General features: G+C 44.1%; 1 protein-coding gene across 1 annotated transcript in view; it reads left to right on the top strand.

Annotated features, from left to right (window-relative positions):
• The window catches only part of LOC135473784 (transcription factor IIIA-like), a 34470-nt gene extending 14731 nt beyond the window's left edge, over positions 1 to 19739 (top strand). The window contains exons 4-9 of the mRNA XM_064753677.1: positions 1792 to 1880; positions 2150 to 2223; positions 3234 to 3320; positions 16172 to 16395; positions 17653 to 17706; positions 18174 to 19739. Of these exons, the coding sequence (XP_064609747.1) occupies positions 1792 to 1880; positions 2150 to 2223; positions 3234 to 3320; positions 16172 to 16395; positions 17653 to 17706; positions 18174 to 18719 (1074 nt within the window). The 3' untranslated portion in view covers positions 18720 to 19739. The remainder of the gene's footprint in view (positions 1 to 1791; positions 1881 to 2149; positions 2224 to 3233; positions 3321 to 16171; positions 16396 to 17652; positions 17707 to 18173) is intronic.
• The last annotated feature ends 1150 nt before the right edge of the window (positions 19740 to 20889 follow it).

Raw genomic sequence — 20889 nt, 5'->3', positions numbered from 1 at the left:
TTGTGGTTAGTCTTTGCACATTTGCTCTGGCACTGTATACATTTACTTGTGTCATCTTTGATCTTCGCGTCCACGCTGTCATATGTTGTCCTCCCACAATGCTGATTATCAGGTGTTTAGTTACATGTACATCACCGGAATGACCAACGGACCGGGCAATTACCCACACGTATCATTATCAATGCCTACATGGCAAGCTTTGCTCATGGTACTGTTCCATAAGAGTTCATATTGCTTATATTAACACTGAATAATGGGACATCGTTCAGCTGTCAAAGAGAGCCTGAACACAACCTGATGGCCATCATGCTAGTGTAATGAGAAACAGGTTTGCTTGTAATATCATATCAGAAAATGTTCCTGGGCTTAGATGAAAGTGACATGTTGTTACGAAACTCAGTGACCTTTAAACTTTACCAACGGGATTAACAGTTTTCATGTTTATTACATCATACACAACAGTAACCATTGCTAGACTGTTCATTTGAAAGCTGTACATATATAATATCACTGGACAAGGTATGTTAAGCGAAGTGACCTTTACAATGTTCAGGAGGCATATAGGCTCAACCTGTGACGAGATCATTTAGGCTCAAATCTGTGACAAGATCATATAGGCTCAACCTGTGACAATATCATATAGGCTCAGTCTGTGACAAGATCATATAGGCTAAATCTGTGATGAGATCCTATAGGCTCAATCTGTGATGAGATCCTATAGGCTCAATCTGTGATGAGATCCTATAGGCTCAATCTGTGACGAGATCATATAGGCTCAATCTGTGACAAGATCATATAGGCTAAATATGTGATGAGATCATATGGACTCAATCTGTGATGAGATCATATAGGCTCAATCTGTGATGAGATCCTATAGGCTCAGTCTGTGACGAGATTGTATAGGCTCAGTCTGTGACAAGATCAGATAAGCTCAATCTGGGACAAGATCATATAGGCTCAAATGTGTGACAAGATCATATAGGCTCAACCTGTGACGAGGTCATATAGGCTCAGTCTGTGACAAGATCATATAAGCTCAATCTGGGACGAGATCATAAAGGCTCAAATGTGGGACGATCATATAGGCTCAACCTGTGACTTTTGCTGGCTCTGTTCCACATTCCTTTCTCACAGAAATCTGTGAGCCATCATTTTGCCTGGAAACACACTTCTAGTTATAGATATTTATTGATCATGCCCACATAGATACAGATTTCCTTTTGGAAAAAGGTGAACAACCTATATATAACTGATAGCTTTGATTCCTGAAAACGTCCATATTTGTTAATCCTGTGCAACCAGTTTTGCTCATGGACACACATACACTTGATACGTGTCCATGTAAGTCAACAGATTAATAGACATGTAAACATGTATCTGTAATGTTTCAAACCAAGCATCAGAAACAAATTCTTTTCAAACATTATGTACATCTTGTATCATTATTATCGTTTAAAGAGAATTTACCCATTCTTGCTTTATAGGTTTTTTCATACAGAAATATCAGTTCAAGCTCTAATATCCCAGACATCAAAGCAAAAATACAAATCCTATCAGTTGAAAAAACAATGTAACTGCAAGGCTTTACTTTTTACAGTTTATGAAGCTCAGTTTATGTTTCTTATATTGTTCATCACTAAGCCATTTAACTGCTGGAAGATATTAGTGTTTCACAAGCTTTAGATGTGTGTATATGACATAGTCGTTATCTGTAAACCTTAAAACTCTGTAGACTGCGTCAGATGAACATTATTGTAGTTGAATGTTTGCATCATGTTTTATTATTTTCAGTGCCATTATGAAGGCTGTGACAAGACTTTTAAGAAACATCATCAGCTGAAGTGTCACGAGACAGAACACACCCATGTGAACCCATACCTGTAAGTTTTCTCTGCTGATTGTAAACAGGAACACTTGGAGACTAGTTGGTTTGAGGTCTCTCTTTGTTCTGGGTATCACTTTTAAATGCTCAATTCTCAATGTGATTAATTTGGGACAAACCTGGTTTTAACATTTGCTTTTACCACTTGTAAGATTTTGTCAATCAAGCTCAGAAGGAAAAGTGACACCTGCATGTAATCATGGAACAAAAGGGTTAGAAATTCATGTAATTCCTGGTGTGACGATAACTGATATTTTTTGTAAACAGGTGTATGGTGGAAAACTGCAATAAAGCCTTCAAAACTGCCAGTCACTTACAGAGGCATCAGAAAGTACATGAAGGTAAGTAATCACTTACAGAGGGAGTAGAAAGTACATGAAGATACGGAGTCACTTACAGAGGCATCAGAAAGTCCATGAAGGTATGTAGTCACTTACAGAGGCATCAGAAAGTCCATGAAGGTAAGTAGTCACTTACAGAGGCATCAGAAAGTCCATGAAGATACAGAGTCACTTACAGAGGCATCAGAAAGTCCATGAAGGTACGTAGTCACTTACAGAGGCCTCAGAAAGTCCATGAAGGTAAGTAGTCACTTACAGAGGCCTCAGAAAGTCCATGAAGGTACGTAGTCACTTACAGAGGCATCAGAAAGTCCATGAAGGTAAGTAGTCACTTACAGAGGCCTCAGAAAGTCCATGAAGGTACGTAGTCACTTACAGAGGCATCAGAAAGTCCATGAAGGTATGTAGTCACTTACAGAGGCATCAGAAAGTCCATGAAGGTAAGTAGTCACTTACAGAGGCATCAGAAAGTCCATGAAGGTACGTAGTCACTTACAGAGGCATCAGAAAGTCCATGAAGGTATGTAGTCACTTACAGAGGCATCAGAAAGTCCATGAAGGTATGTAGTCACTTACAGAGGCCTCAGAAAGTCCATGAAGGTAAGTAGTCACTTACAGAGGCCTCAGAAAGTCCATGAAGGTACGTAGTCACTTACAGAGGCCTCAGAAAGTCCATGAAGGTACGTAGTCACTTACAGAGGCATCAGAAAGTCCATGAATGTATGTAGTCACGTAAGTAGATGCTTGTTAGTCACTTTATTTTGTTACACTTTGGCTTATATTCTAATCTACCGTGGGGAAAATGTCCGTAAATTACATATCAAGACTTTCATGTTTTAAGATAAAGGGATTTTGCTGTATGTTGTATGCTAGGGTCATTAAACCTTGTGCTTGGATCTTTATGCTACAGAAATGTGACTAAATTCAGATTTAGATTTGTCTCATCACGATATGTGGAGATCTCGGTCAAATTCACCTTGGCTGTATAATATTTATCTGTCATGCTTCAGGGTATGTGTGCAGTGAGCAGGACTGTGGGATGAGGTTTGAGAAGTGGACCCAGCTGTGGAAACACCGTACAGTGGCTCATAGACAAGGTGGGTTTGTTGACTCTGATGTAAAGTGGCTCACAGACAAGGTGGGTTTGTTAACTGATGGACAGTGGCTCACAGACAATGTGGGTTTGTTGACTGCTTTACAGTGGCTCACGGATAAGGTGGGTTTGTTGACTGATTAACAGTGGCTCACAGACAAGGTGGGTTTGTTAACTGATGTACAGTACCTCAAAGACAAGAGGGGTTTGTTGACTGATTTACAGTGGCTCACAGACAAGGTGGGTCTGTTGACCGATTTACAGTGGCTCACAGACAAGGTGGGTTTGTTGACTATACAGTGGCTCACAGACAATGTGGGTTTGTTGACTGCTTTACAGTGGCCCACTTACAAAGTGGGTTTGTTAACTGATGTACAGTACCTCAAAGACAAGAGGGGTTTGTTGACTGATTTACAGTGGCTCACAGACAAGGTGGGCCTGTTGACTGATTTACAGTGGCTCACAGACAAGGTGGGTTTGTTGACTATACAGTGGCTCACAGACAAGGTGGGTTTGTTGACTGATTTACAGTGCCTCACAGACAAGGTGGGTTTGTTGACTATACAGTGGCTCACAGAGAAGGTGGGTTTGTTGACTGCTGTAAAGTGGCTCACAGACAAGGTGGGTTTATTGACTGATGTACATTGGCTCACAGACAAGGTGGGTTTGTTAACTGATGTGGCTCACAGACAAGGTGGGTTTGTTGACTATACAGTGGCTCACAGACAAGGTTGGTTTGTTAACTGATGTGGCTCACAGACAAGGTGGGTTTGTTGACTGTACAGTGGCTCACAGACAAGGTGGATTTGTTAACTGATGTGGCTCACAGACAAGGTGGGTTTGTTGACTGTACAGTGGCTCACCGACAAGGTGGATTTGTTGACTATACAGTGGCTCACAGACAAGGTGGGTTTGTTGACTGATGTACAGTGGCTCACAGACAAGGTGGGTTTATTGACTGATGTACAGTGGCTCACAGACAAGGTGGGTTTGTTGACTGATGTACAGTGGCTCACAGACAAGGTGGGTTTGTTAACTGATGACAGTGTGGGTTTGTTGACTGATGTACAGTGGCTCACAGACAAGGTTGGTTTGTTGACTATACAGTGGCTCACAGACAAGGTGGGTTTGTTGACTGATGTACAGTGGCTCACAGACAAGGTGGGTTTGTTGACTGATGTACAGTGGCTCACAGACAAGGTGGGTTTGTTAACTGATGACAGTGTGGGTTTGTTGACTGATGTACAGTGGCTCACAGACAAGGTGGGTTTGTTGACTGATGTACAGTGGCTCACAGACAAGGTGGGTTTGTTGACTGCTGTACAGTGGCCCACAGATAAGGTGAGTTTGTTGACTCTGCTGTACCGTGGCTTACAGACAAGGTGGGTTTGTTGACTGCTGTACAGTGGCTCACAGACAAGGTGGGTTTGTTAACTGATGTGGCTCACAGACAAGGTGGGTTTGTTGACTGTACAGTGGCTCACAGACAAGGTGGGTTTGTTAACTGATGTGGCTCACAGACAAGGTGGGTTTGTTGACTGTACAGTGGCTCACAGACAAGGTGGGTTTGTGGACTGATGTACAGTGGCTCACAGACAAGGTGGGTTTGTGGACTGATTTACAGTGGCTCACAGACAGGGTGGGTTTGTTGACTATACAGTGGCTCACAGACAAGGTGGGTTTGTTGACTGATTTACAGTGCCTCACAGACAAGGTGGGTTTGTTGACTATACAGTGGCTCACAGACAAGGTGGGTTTGTTAACTGATGTGGCTCACAGACAAGGTGGGTTTGTTGACTGTACAGTGGCTCACAGACAAGGTGGGTTTGTGGACTGATGTACAGTGGCTCACAGACAAGGTGGGTTTGTGGACTGATGTACAGTGGCTCACAGACAAGGTGGGTTTGTGGACTGATGTACAGTGGCTCACAGACAAGGTGGGTTTGTTAACTGATGACAAGGTGGGTTTGTTAACCGATGTGGCTCACAGACAAGGTGGGTTTGTTGACCGTACAGTGGCTCACAGACAAGGTGGGTTTGTTAACTGATGTGGCTCACAGACAAGGTGGGTTTGTTGACTGTACAGTGGCTCACAGACAAGTTGGGTTTGTTGATTATACAGTGGCTCACAGACAAGTTGGGTTTCTTGACAGTCATATAGTGACTTTGTAAAGGACCGTCCCCATAAATCATTTGCATTCGTTTATTTATTTTTCTCTGAAGAGCTGAACTGGATCTACACCCTTTGTTTGCCCATTCAGTTTAAATGATTTAAGGGAATCAAACGATTCCCTGTATTGGTCATAGTGATACTGCGTAGTGATACTGAGTAGTGATACTGCGTAGTGATATGTTTAAGCATTGTTGTGTAAAACGGCAATCGGTAAAGAGGCTTTCATTGCAAGTCTACACAAGAAACAAATTCAAAGAAACAATAACAACAGTGGTTCCACTCATGAAACTTTTCCAAAAGAAAGTTCCGGTTTCGCACTGACATATTTTCACGATATTCCTGAGTCTTCTGATACCCAGTATACAGGTCTAAATATGCCAGAAACTCATACAGGCCTTGGTTATAGCGTACAAGTACATGTGTGGCAGGACATACATACCTTGGCTACACCGTACAAGTATCCGTGTGTCAGGACATACAGGCCTTGGCTACACCGTACAAGTATCTCTGTGTGGCAGGAGGTACAGGCCTTGGCTACAGCGTACAAGTACTTGTGTGGCAGGACATACAGGCCTTGGCTACACCGTACAAGTATCCGTGTGGCAGGACATACAGGCCTTGGTTATAGCATACAAGTACATGTGTGGCAGGACATACATACCTTGGCTACACCGTACAAGTATCCGTGTGGCAGGACATACACGCCTTGGCTACACCATACAAGTACATGTGTGACGGGACATACAAGCCTTGGCTACAGCGTACAAGTACACGTGTAGCAGGACATACAGGCCTTGGCTACACCATACAAGTACATGTGTGGCAGGACATACAGACCTTGGCTACAGCGTACAAGTACACGTGTAGCAGGACATACAGGCCTTGGCTACACCATACAAGTACATGTGTGGCAGGACATACAGGCCTTGGCTACACCATACAAGTACATGTGTGGCAGGACGTATAGGCCTTGGGTACAGCGTACAAGTATCCGTGTGGCAGGACATACAGGCCTTGGGTACAGCGTACAAGTACGTGTGTGGGACATACAAGCCTTGGCTACACCGTACAAGTACATGTGTGGCAGGACATACAGGCCTTGGGTACAGCGTACAAGTACGTGTGTGGGACATACAAGCCTTGGCTACACCGTACAAGTACATGTGTGGCAGGACGTACATGCCTTGGCTACACCGTACAAGTATCCGTGTGGCAGGACATACAGGCCTTGGCTACACCGTACAAGTATACGTGTGGCAGGACATACAGGCCTTGGGTACAGCGTACAAGTACGTGTGCGGGACATACAGGCCTTCGCTACACCGTACAAGTACATGTGTGGCAGGACGTACAGGCCTTGGCTACACCGTACAAGTACATGTGTGGCAGGACATACAGGCCTCGAGTACAGCGTACAAGTACATGTGTGGCAGGACGTACATGCCTTGGGTACAGCGTACAAGTATCCGTGTGGCAGGACATACAGGCCTTGGCTACACCGTACAAGTATCCGTGTGGCAGGACATACAGGCCTTGGCTACACCGTACAAGTATCCGTGTGGCAGGACATACAGGCCTTGGCTACACCGTACAAGTATCCGTGTGGCAGGACATACAGGCCTTGGGTACAGCGTACAAGTACATGTGTGGCAGGACGTACATGCCTTGGCTACACCGTACAAGTATCCGTGTGGCAGGACATACAGGCCTTGGGTACAGCGTACAAGTACATGTGTGGCAGGACGTACATGCCTTGGCTACACCGTACAAGTATCCGTGTGGCAGGACATACAGGCCTTGGGTACAGCGTACAAGTACATGTGTGGCAGGACATACAGGCCTTGGCTACACCGTACAAGTATCCGTGTGGCAGGACATACAGGCCTTGGGTACAGCGTACAAGTACATGTGTGGCAGGACGTACATGCCTTGGCCGCAGCATACAAGTATCCGTGTGGCAGGACATACAGGCCTTGGCTACAGCGTACAAGTACATGTGTGCGGGACTTACAGGCCTTGGCTACAGCGTACAAGTATCTGTGTGGCAGGACATACAGGTCTTGGCTACAGCGTACAAGTACATATGTGGCAGGACGTACAGGCCTTGGCTACAGCGTACAAGTGCATGTGTGGCAGGACATATAGGCCTTGGCTACAGTGTACAAGTACATGTGTGGCAGGACATACAGGCCTTGGCTACAGCGTACAAGTACATGTGTGCCAGGACATACAGGCCTTGGCTACACCGTACAAGTATCCGTGTGGCAGGACATACAGACCTTGGCTACAGAGTACAAGTACATGTGTGGCAGGACGTACATGCCTTGGCCGCAGCGTACAAGTACATGTGTGCCGGGACGTACATGCCTTGTCCGCAGCGTACAAGTATCCGTGTGGCAGGACATACAGGCCTTGGGTACAGCGTACAAGTACATGTGTGGCAGGACATACAGGCTTTGGCTACAACGTACAAGTACATGTGTGGCAGGACGTACATGCCTTGGCTACAGCGTACAAGTATCCGTGTGGCAGGACATACAGGCCTTGGCTACAGCGTACAAGTATCAATGTGGCAGGACATACAGGTCTTGGCTACACCGTACAAGTATCCCTGTGTCAGGGCATACAGTCCTTGGGTACAGCGTACAAGTACATGTGTGGCAGGACATACAGGCTTTGGCTACAACGTACAAGTATCCGTGTGGCAGGACGTACATGCCTTGGCTACAGCGTACAAGTATCCGTGTGTCAGGACTTACAGGCCTTGGCTACACCGTACAAGTATCTCTGTGTGGCAGGAGGTAAAGGCCTTGGCTACAGCGTACAAGTACTTGTGTGGCAGGACATACAGGCTTTGGCTACACTGTACAAGTATCCGTGTGGCAGGACATACAGGCCTTGGCTACAGCGTACAAGTATCAATGTGGCAGGACATACAGGTCTTGGCTACAGCGTACAAGTATCCCTGTGTCAGGACATACAGGCCTTGGCTACAGCGTACAAGTATCCCTGTGTCAGGACATACAGGCCTTTGCTACAGCGTACAAGTATCCGTGTGGCAGGACATACAGGTCTTGGCTACAGCGTACAAGTATCCCTGTGTCAGGACATACAGTCCTTGGGTACAGCGTACAAGTACATGTGTGGCAGGGCATACAGGCCTTGGCTACAGCGTACAAGTACATGTGTGGCAGGACATATATGCCTTGGGCACAGCATATAAGTATCCGTGTGGCAGGATGTACAGGCCTTGGCTACACGGTAGAAGTATCCATGTGGCAGGACGTACATGCCTTGGCTACAGCGTACAAGTATCCCTGTGTCAGGACATACAGGCCTTGGCTACACCGTACAAGTATCCGTGTGGCAGGACATACAGGCCATGGCTACAGCGTACAAGTACATGTGTGGCAGGACGTACATGCCTTGGCTACACCGTACAAGTATCCGTGTGGCAGGACATACAGGCCATGGCTACAGCGTACAAGTATATGTGTGGCAGGACGTACAGGCCTTGGCTACAGCGTACAAGTATCCCTGTGTCAGGACATACAGGCCTTGGGTACAGCATACAAGTACATGTGTGGCAGGACATACATGCCATGGCTACAGCGTACAAGTATCCGTGTGGCAGGACATACAGGCCTTGGCTACAGCGTACAAGTATCCCTGTGTCAGGACATACAGTCCTTGGGTACAGCATACAAGTACATGTGTGGCAGGACGTACAGGCCTTGGCTACAGCGTACAAGTACTTGTGTGGCAGGACATACAGGTCTTGGCTACAGCGTACAAGTATCCCTGTGTCAGGACATACAGGCCTTGGGTACAGCATACAAGTACATGTGTGGCAGGACATACATGCCTTGGCTACAGCGTACAAGTATCCGTGTGGCAGGACATACAGGCCTTGGGTACAGCATACAAGTACATGTGTGGCAGGACATACATGCCTTGGCTACAGCGTACAAGTATCAATGTGGCAGGACATACAGGTCTTGGCTACAGCGTACAAGTATCCCTGTGTCAGGACATACAGGCCTTGGCTACACCGTACAAGTATCCGTGTGGCAGGACGTACAGGCCTTGGCTACAGCGTACAAGTACACCCTTTTCCGGGACGTACAGGCCTTGGCTACATCGAACAAGTACACATGTGCCAGGATGTACAGGCCTTGGCTACACTGCACAAGTACACGTGTGCAGGGACGTACAGGCCTTGGCTACACTGTACAAGTACACGTGTGCTGGGATGTACAGGCCTTGGCCACACTGTACAAGGACACGTGTGGCAGGACATACAGGCCTTGGTTACACCGTACAAGTACATGTGTGCCGGACATATCAGGTAATGCAGGTTTCATTTCAGCCGATGTCTAATGCTGACAAATATATTGTGCGAATATTTAAATCATTTAATGTGAACTCTACAATATATCCATCTTTGGTACTAGGGGTGTGACTGGGGCTGTCATGCAAGTGTTAATTCCGGCTGATCAAACCCTGCTAGTCATTGATTAAAAGTTTTAATTGTCATAAATAGCCAGGTGCCAGCATCTACTCACACCGAGTGTTGGTGAAAGAAAATGTGCCTATTTCTTTATTTCACAATAGGTAACCCTACATTCAAGAACGTAAGTAGGCCTACCAGTGGGCATACATGTGATTATGGAAAGCTACTTAAAAATCTCCGCAGGATACATACAAGCTATCAACTATAGCTTTTGTCTTAATTCTCAAATAATATTGGGGGGCCTCCGTGGCTCAGTCGGTTAGCGCGCTAGCGCAGCGTAGTGACCCAGAAGCCTCTCACCAATGCGGTCGCTGTGAGTTCAAGACCAGCTCATGCTGGCTTCCTCTCCGGCCGTACGTGGGAAGGTCTGCCAGCAACCTGCGGATGGTCGTGGGTTTCCGCCGAGCTCTGCCCGGTTTCCACCCACCATAATGCTGGCCGCCGTCGTATAAGTGAAATATTCTTGAGTACGGCGTAAAACACCAATCAAAAAAAAAAAAAAAAAAAAAAATCAAATAATATTGTAATCATGTGTTTTTGTTGTCAGCTAATAATTTCTAAAGTAAATACCTGTACCAGTTGTAGTTCAGTCTCATGTAATCCATATACATTGTAGAGTTTGTGTTGCTATTGTTCAAGTGATAAGTTTGTCAAGAAGACAGTTCAATCCAAGTCAGGATTCATGGGATGGGAGAAGAGTTAACATATTCATTGGAAATGGACTTTACTCCACATCATACTGCATCATTCACATCTTTGAATATATATATATAGTGTGTGTGTGTATGTTTGTGTGTGTGTACACACACGTTCATGTTGGTACACATATACATATCAGACAGTACAAATGTGTATCAGAGGTCACTACAAGGAGATATTCCCATATTCAGTCTTAATGCATTAAATACGTATAATGCATTATACCTATCCGTTTAGTGGTTTCTTGGTCACACACTGTTTCCTGTAGGAGCCAGACTTGCATAAGGCTTTGATATATCGACATAGTCTGATGTTGTTACATTGTCCTTGGAGAATTGAGATTGAGTGGATCAGTCTGTACTGAGAGACAACAGGTGCCAGGGGCTCCCAGAAAAGTGCATCGCTGATATCAATAATTCTGAAGGAAAAATAAACTTGCTGTTGAGTTTGAGTTGCTGTTGAAGGACAGGGCATGCCACATCCTGTAGTAACCAATGTGTGAGTGAAAATGAGGTGACCACATATAGCCTGGTGCTGAGATTTGTAAATGGTTGTGATTCTGGAAGTGAACCCCACTGAATCACATGCCATAACTATTGATCCCCATACCCAGTGAAGCCCACTGAATCACACAACGTACATGTAACCATTGATCAGCACACCCAGTGAAGGCCACTATATGACACTGTGACCATTGATAAACATACCCAGTGAAGCCCACTATATGACACAGCATAACCGTTGATCAGCACACCCAGTGAAGCCCACTATATGACACAGTGTAACCATTGATCAGCATACCCAGTGAAGCCAACTGAATCACGTGCCATAACTATTGATCAGCACCAGTGAAGCCCACTGAATCACAACGTAAATGTAACCATTGATCAGCATACCTAGTCAGTCCGTCTATATGACACACCATGACCATTGATCAGCACACCCAGTGAAGGCCACTGTGTGACCATCGATCAACATACCCAATGAAACCCACTATATGACACAACCTAACCGGTTATTAGCACACCCGGTGAAGCCCACTATATGACACACCATAACCATTGATCAGTATACCCAATGAAGCCCACTGAATCACACGCCATAACTATTGATCAGCATACCAAGTGAAGCCCACTATATAACACAGCATAAGCATTGATCAGCATACCCAGTGAAACCCACCATATAACACAGCGTAACCATTGATAAGAATAGTGAAGCCCACGATATGACAGAGCTTAACCATTGATCAGCACACCAGCGAAACCCACTATATGACAGAGCTTAACCATTGATCAGCATAAAGTGAAGGCCACGATATGACTCAGCATAACCACTGATCAGCACACCCAGTGAAGCCCACTAAATCACACAAAGTAACCATTGTTCAGCACACCCGGTCAAATCTACTAATTGACACTATAATCATTGATCAGCATACCCATTCAAGCCCACTATATGACACACCATAACTATTGATCAGCGTACAGTGAAGCCCACTGTAGGACACACCATTTTCATCGGTCGGTGCACCCAGTGAAGCCCACTGAATCACACAGCATAACCATTGATCAGCTTTCCCAGGAAAACTTGGTTCAGTTGGTAATGGGGAGCTATTGAAATCTTACCAACCTTTTCTTTCAGAGTACTTTGAAAATGTAAAGAGTTTTAATTGTCTTTCTGCTGATATGTACAGCATGTTTAGCTTATGTCACACCCCGAGCTTCAGCGTTGGCATCCAATGACAAGGAAAGCAATGTTAAACAAAGTGTAGAGTGCAATAACACAAGATATTCCATTGCTGCTTCATCATGTGCATGTTAAATACCGGAAAAAGGCAAGAAGTTAAAAACTCAAAAAGGTTGAAACTGCTTGAACAAATTAGATACTGCCTACATGTATTGCCTCAGTTGATGCTGTCAAGGCTGTTTACGCCTGTGGCTGAAAGATGTTGCTAAAGTCACATATGTCATGAAAGATGTTGCTAAAGTCACATATACATCATGAAAGATGTTGCTTAAGTCGCATATATGTCATGCAAGATGTTGCTTAAGTTGGTTGAAGAAGATACATATTGACTTTTTTTAATTTTTTTTTTGTACTGACCCTTGATGATCCTGATGATACTTGTACGTGTATGTCTCTGAAAAACTACCAAACCACCTGCAGTGTATCTGTGAAAGACTACCAAACCACCTGCAGTGTATCTGTGAAAAACTACCAAACCACCTGCAGTGTACCTGTGAAAAACTACCAAACCACCTGCAGTGTATCTGTGATAAACTACCAAACCACCTGCAGTGTATCTATGAAAACCTACCAAACCACCTGCAGTGTATCTATGAAAAACTACCAAACCACCTGCAGTGTATCTGTGAAAACCTACCAAACCACCTGCAGTGTATCTATGAAAAACTACCAAACCACCTGCAGTATATCTGTGAAAAACTACCAAACCACCTGCAGTGTATCTGTGAAAAAACTACCAAACCACCTGCAGTGTATCTTTGAAAAACTACCAAACCACCTGCAGTGTACCTGTGAAAAACTACCAAACCACCTGCAGTGTATCTGTGAACAACTACCAAACCACCTGCGGTGTATCTGAAAAACTACCAAACCACCTGCAGTGTACCTGTGAAAAACTACCAAACTACCTGCAGTGTATCTGTGAAAACCTACCAAACCACCTGCAGTGTATCTGTGAAAAACTACCAAACCACCTGCAGTGTATCTGTGAAAAACTACCAAACCACCTGCAGTGTATCTGTGAAAACCTACCAAACCACCTGCAGTGTACCTGTGCAAGCCTACCAAACCACCTGCATTGTATCTGTGAAAACGTACCGAACCACCTGCAGTGTACCTGTGAACAACTAACAAACCACCTGCAGTGTATCTATGAAAAACTACCAAACCACCTGCAGTGTATCTGTGAAAACCTACCAAACCACCTGCAGTGTACCTGTGAAAACCTACCAAACCACCTGCAGTGTATCTGTGAAAAACTACCAAACCACCTGCAGTGTATCTGTGAAAACCTACCAAACCACCTGCAGTGTATCTATGAAAAACTACCAAACCACCTGCAGTGTATCTGTGAAAACCTACCAAACCACCTGCAGTGTACCTGTGAAAACCTACCAAACCACCTGCAGTGTATCTGTGAAAAACTACCAAACCGCCTGCAGTGTATCTGTGAAAACCTACCAAACCACCTGCAGTGTATCTATGAAAAACTACCGAACCACCTGCAGTATATCTGTGAAAAACTACCAAACCACTTGCAGTGTATCTATGAAAACCTACCAAACCACCTGCAGTGTATCTATGAAAAACTACCAAACCACCTGCAGTGTATCTGTGAAGAACTACCAAACCACCTACAGCATATCTGTGAAAACCTACCAAATCACCTGCAGTGAAACTTGATACATGTTTACATTGGTCGTTCTTTCATATCTAGTCAGATAAACTGTTTCCAGTAAAGCTCTTCAGCAGTTAAGAACACAATACCATTAAAACTACATTCTGCACAATATCTAGTCTTGGCTTTGGCAATGAGATGTATGGGTGCAAAGCCAGGTGTGGTGGCCTTAGACATGTCTGGCTGCCAAGGCCAGCTGTGGCACCTGTAGACATGTCTGACTGCCAAGGCCAGTTGTGGCACCTGTAGACATGTATAGCTGCCAAGGCCAGTTGTGGCACCTGTAGACGTATGGCTACCAAGGCCAGTTGTGGCACCTGTAGACATGTATGGTTACCAAGGCCAGTTGTGGCACCTGTAGACATGTATGGCTACCAAGGCCATTTGTGACACCTTTAGACATGTCTGGCTACCAAGGTCAGTTGTGGCACCTGTACACATGTATGGCTACCAAGGCCAGTTGTGGCACCTGTAGACATGTATGGCTACCAAGGCCAGCTGTGGCACCTGTAGACATGCATGGCTGCCAAGGCCAGTTGTGGCACCTGTAGACATGTATGGCTACCAAGGCCAGTTGTGGCACCTGTAGACATGTATGGCTACCAAGGCCAGTTGTGGCACCTGTAGGCATGTATGGCTACCAAGGCCAGTTGTGGCACCTGTACACATGTATGGCTACCAAGGCCAGTTGTGGCACCTGTAGACATGTATGACTACCAAGGCCAGTTGTGGCACATGTAGACATGTCTGGCTGACAAGGCCAGTTGTGGCACCTGTAGACATGTATGGCTACCAAGGCCAGTTGTGGCACCTGTAGACATGTATGGCTACCAAGGCCAGTTGTGGCACCTGTAGGCATGTATGGCTACCAAGGCCAGTTGTGGCACCTGTACACATGTATGGCTACCAAGGCCAGTTGTGGCACCTGTAGACATGTATGACTACCAAGGCCAGTTGTGGCACATGTAGACATGTCTGGCTGACAAGCCCTGATGTGACACATTCAGACATGTCTGGTTGCCAAGGCCAGGTGTGGTAGCCTTAGACAGCTCTAGTTGTCCAGGTCAGGTGTTTTATTGTCTCCCTGTGTTTATGCAACTTTCCTGTGGGGTAACCATTGCATACACTGTAACTTGTTATAGAAAGCTACAGAAAATGATCGCACATGCCATACCCAAGTCTCAAGATGGCAGTTTTGCTTCCTATTATCATTTTAATTGAATCAGATTGGAAGTCTGTCTGCATCTACCCCTTTTAATGACTCTTCCCTGGGAAAGCTGATATAAAAAAGGGGAAAAAAGCAAACAAAAAACACAGGCCTCTGAAAGGAGGAATCTTTCTAGTGGTGGATAAAAACCAAAAGCATTATTGATTTTGTGTAAAATGCCTAATTGGTTGGTTTGTCAGCAAACATGGACATGTGGTATAAGCACTGTAGAACAGCACAAACCAGTGCACATATGTACTGGTAGGTCATTGTGTATTGCTGTGCTTTGTGTGTTCCATAAGTCAACATCTCTCTTGTGAAGTATTCAGGAGTAATGGCCAATATTTGTTAGGTGTAGAAGTAAGATAATTATCTGTTACAACAATACTGTCCCGCTTCTCACTATGCTCTGAGGGCTACTTTCCTGGGAGGTGACATGGTAACGCGAATGTATCCATAAGTACAAAGAGTATCCACCAATTATACCCTTGTAGAAAAGGTTATGTCCGAAGAGGGAGATTTCTTGTCTAAAAGCCTGGCAAACCACTTGTTTCCATGTCATCTCATTTTATTGTTATGAAAAATCTGTGTGTGATCAACCATTACTGGCTGACCACCTCAGGATGCTAAACCAGTGTAGTTGGATGTCTGCATTCAGCGGTCACTCTATTGTTCGCAGTTTTACACGGGGAAGTTGGAAATTTTGAAATAAAGAGTTCATACTAGTGTGGTGTCCACAAATCCCCTCTCTGTGTCATTGTCAAAGGTTACACTGTGGATATTAAAACCTCATGATATTTAATACATATGTTCAAATTAAGACTCATATTTTCCAGATTTTGTATGTGACAAATGTGAGAAGCGTTTCACACAGCAGTGTCGACTGAGCCAGCACATGCGCACCCACGAGGACACAAGGGAGGTGTTTGAGTGTCCGCGGGAGGATTGCAGCCGCATCTACCTGGAACTAAGGAACCTGACAGCACACCTGCGATCTTACCATGATGGTCAGAGATACGTGTGCCCAGTAGATGACTGCCAGAGAACGTTTGCTAGTAAAGTAAGTCTTCTCAAGGTGTTAGTTAACATTTTGTGTAAGAGCAGATATGGTGAAAGAGATTGACAGGTGCGAGTGAAGTGACCAATCACAACACTTTTATACAATCACAACACTGTTTACATAAACAACACATTGCAGATGAAACCAATCTTGTTAGCTAGTTTACTGGGATGACCAATCACAACACTGTTTACATAAACAACACACTGCAGCTAAAAACACATCTGTTACCTAGTTTACTGGGATGACCAATCACAGCACTGTTTACATAAACAACACACTGCAAATAAAACCAATCTTATTACCTAGTTTACTGGGATAACCAATCACAGCACTGTTTACATAAACAACACACTGCAGATAAAACCAATCTTATTACCTAGTTTACTGGGATGACCAATCACAGCACTGTTTACATAAACAACACACTGCAGGTAAAACCAATCTTATTACCTAGTTTACTAGGATGACCAATCACAATGCTGTTTACATAAACAACACACTCCAGATAAAAACACTTTTGTTACCTAGTTTACTGGGATGACCAATCACAACACTGTTTACATAAACAACACACTCCAGATAAAAACACTTTTGTTACCTAGTTTACTGGGATGACCAATCGCAACACTGTTTACATAAACAACACACTGCAGATAAAAACACTTTTGTTACCTAGTTTACTGGGATGACCAATCACAACGCCATTTACCTAATTAACACACTGCAGATAAAACCAGTCTTGTTAGCTAATTTACTGGGATGACCAATCGCAACACTGTTTACATAATCAACACACTGCAGATAAAACCAATCTTTGTTAGCTAATTTACTGGGATGACCAATCACAACACTCTTTACATAAGCAATTCACAGCAGATAAAAACACTCTTGTTGGCTAATTTACTGGGATGGCCAATCACAACTCTGTTCACGCAAACAACACACTGCAGATAAAAACCCTGTTATTTCATTTACAGTGAGGGTGTAAGAAATGGATCAGATTCACTTAACATGCACCTTTAATTGTCTACATGTATACAGTTCCTTGCGTTGATAAGATGAAAAGCTTTAAAATCCAAAATGCATTGAAGAGATGAATTTTTTTCAGAAGCATTTCTACACAAGATGTGCTACCACTACATCCAGCTAGTCCTTGATCCATTGTCTGCATACCTTATCTGTATTGCATATGTGTTTTCCAGTTGTACCTGTCTGTATCGTTCTGTTATTGATAGAATGTGTTTGTATTGACAGCAAAAACTTCATCAACATTCCCGTCTGCATGATTCTGACCGACCTCCCCCTAAGGTAAGGATCCGTATGGTCAGGTCACTTTCCTGGATGCAGCTCTTTGTGACAGTTTTAATTCTGTAGCTCTCTGATGTCTTTTGAATGTAATTAATATATTTGATTTTGTTGATCGTTTAATTTTATTGTCTTTAGAACATGGGTATGACATGGTAATTTTGTAATATTGGTCAGGAGCTATGTAATGTTATAAATGGTGTGCTGTTGATAATACAAGCCCTAGGATGTTTAATTGATTTATTTTGAGGTGCGATGGAATAGATTAATATTAATTTGTGACAAAAGTGGTTGAAACTTGTTTTTAATATACCTGTTGTAATAAGACTGTGTAAATGAAGCTGTTATGTTGATACCTCTGCACGTTCAACATCAGCATTACATAATGAGGTTTGAGTTTCTTAATAATTCTGTGGGAAACAGCAACACATAAATAGTTGGTTTTTTTTTGGTTTTTTTTGGATTCACAGAAAAAGTCAAGAAAGGGCCAGAAGAGGAAGAGTATGGCTCTGAAGTTGGCAATGTTAGGACTAGGGGAGGGAGACAGTAGAAAATTGATTGAATTTGACAGAGAAAAGCTGCAGACACACAGGGGTGTAGGTGAGGAGTGTGGTGATAAATCAGGAAGATTGACTGTGAGTAGAACCCAGCCAGACAGACAAGGAGCGGAAGGAATGCTTATTTCGTGTATGAATCTAGACTCTCCCACAGGGCCTAATAACGCAGACAGTCACCCGACAAGTGTGAGAGATGAGGAGAGATCTGCTGATGACCAGACTGTCGTGGTGACAAACAAGCCCAGCAACAAACTAGACACTGGGTCGCTAACATATTCCAGAGATGTGAGGGTTAAATCTGGTAATTGTGATGTAAACAATGAGAAATGTTTGATGGAAAATAAGGATGCTCCTGGAATGCAGGTGTGTTCTCATGGCAATATAAACTGTGTTGAACATTGTGAAATTTGCAGGATAGAGGTTAGTGCTAACACAGCTGGCTCCTCAGGAAGTAGTTAGCTGGCTCCTCAGGAAGTAGTTAGCTGGCTCCTCAGGAAGTAGTTAGCTGGCTCCTCAGGAAGTAGTTAGCTGGCTCCTCAGGAAGTAGTTAGCTGGCTCCTCAGGACGCGATAATAAGATTCTGTGTGAATCAGATACCTCAGACAATTTAGGGTCTGGAGAACCAAGAAGAGAGGGATGCCAATTTCATAGTAGCAAGAATGAAGTATCGTGGAACCTGGATGCTGACAGCATCCTTACCCATTCTGAAGCATCGTGCCAACAATCTGAGTTATGTGATCCAGTGACCAGAGCCCTACCACACAGGGAACATATCAAAATGGCTAATACCAGCCCTCATAAGGAATCACATCAGTCAGACTCAGAACCATTGGAATTGGAAAAGAAATCTTCATGTTCCAAGAAACAAGAGGGGCAAATGGAGCATGATGCTGTAACACCTCCCTGCTGACATAAATACACTGTTTCTCTCTAAAATTGTGTTGCCTATTTTATATGAATCCCCAGCTTTCTGTGAAATAAGAAACTTGATACCTGGTTTTTCCAGTGAAAGGTTGAGTCAGGTATTGGATTGTCCACATTAAAGCTACGTAAGGGTGAAATCTGCTAGATTATCTCTTCCAATTTTGAATCAGGCATCAGCTCCATTAAATTTCAGCGTATTGGAATATTTACACTCAGTCTATCTCTGAGCCAGACACCTGTTGATCTTAGGTAATGTGAATGAATACCCAAACACCTGGGATTTGCCTGTGTTGTGGGTAAACTGGATATTTCTACCTAAGTAATGACTTGGCATAGTGTTTGTCATTTACATCAAAACCTTAAGTCTCATAATGAAATGCAATCCCAATGTTACACATAGCCCAAGGCAGTCTAGAGCTCATTTGGGACAACACTTATATCTATTTTATGAAGAGAACTGCCAGGAACCTTGGGCAGAGACTGGAGGATTGGGAACATTGCAGCTGGGTTGTATTGGCAGTTTTATTAATTTTCAGTAAACATACATATATGTGACCATGGAAACAATATTCTTGAATTGTTAGAAGAGCTGAGATGTTTTGCGAATGAGCCATCTCCTGAATGGTACATGCTGCTACTCATGTGATTCTGGCTGATAATAAACGTTGACACTGCATTGTCCAGCTGAAAGTAACTGCTTATCATTAGAACCGTCTAGATTGTCTAAAAGTCCATTAGGTCCCGTCTGTGTCCATGTGTGGAAGGGATTGGAATGACTGCGGCTTGTCCTGAAAATCTTTGACAGAGAAAAAATAATCTCCTATTTCTAATCGAGACAAAGTAAAGTTAACCAGAACTTCCAAACAATCTTACTGGTTTGTTGGAGACTTTTGATATGCTTATACTTCAAAGGTGACCACGAATGAAAAGTCAGGGCATTTCCCTAGAACCATGATGGATCACAGATGCATCCTGGGTAGTGGACCCAATGGTCTCCCATGATGGGTCTCAGATGCATCCTGGGTAGTGGACCCAATGGTCTCCCATGATGGGTCACAGATGCATCTTCATGCTGGCTTCCTCTCCGGCCATAAGTGGGAAGGTCTTCCAGCAACCTGCGGATGGTCGTGAGTTTCCCCCGGGCTGTGCCCAGTTTCCACCCACCATAATGCTGGTCGCCGTCGTATAAGTGAAATATTCTTGAGTACGGCGTAAAACACCAATCAAATAAATAAATAAATAAACACAGATGCATCCTGTGTAGGGGACCCAATGGTCTCCCATGATGGGTCGCAGATGCATTTCTGGGTAGTGGACCCAATAGTCTCTCATGATGGATCACAGATGCATCCTGGGTAGTGGATCCAATGGTCTCCCATGATGGGTCACAGATGTATCCTGAATAGTGGACACAATGGTCTCCCATGATGGGTCACAGATGCATCCTGGGTAGTGGACCCAATGGCCTCCCATGATGGGTCACAGATGCATCCTGGGTAGTGGACCCAGTGGTCTCCCATGATGGGTCACAGATGTATCCTGGGTAGTGGACCCAGTGGTCTTCCATGATGGGTCACAGATGTATCCTGAATAGTGGACCCCATTGTCTCGCATTTTCAGGAATTCACAGTTTTCTGTATTGTGAGTATAATTGATGTGAACTCGACTGGAGCTGATGATCAGTTACATTTGGAACGTGACACTG

Source organism: Liolophura sinensis, chromosome 8 (genome assembly GCF_032854445.1).
Source record: "Liolophura sinensis isolate JHLJ2023 chromosome 8, CUHK_Ljap_v2, whole genome shotgun sequence".
Taxonomy (NCBI): domain Eukaryota; kingdom Metazoa; phylum Mollusca; class Polyplacophora; order Chitonida; family Chitonidae; genus Liolophura; species Liolophura sinensis.
Note: the sequence above shows the minus strand (reverse complement) of the source record. Positions and strands in the feature narration are given on the sequence as shown.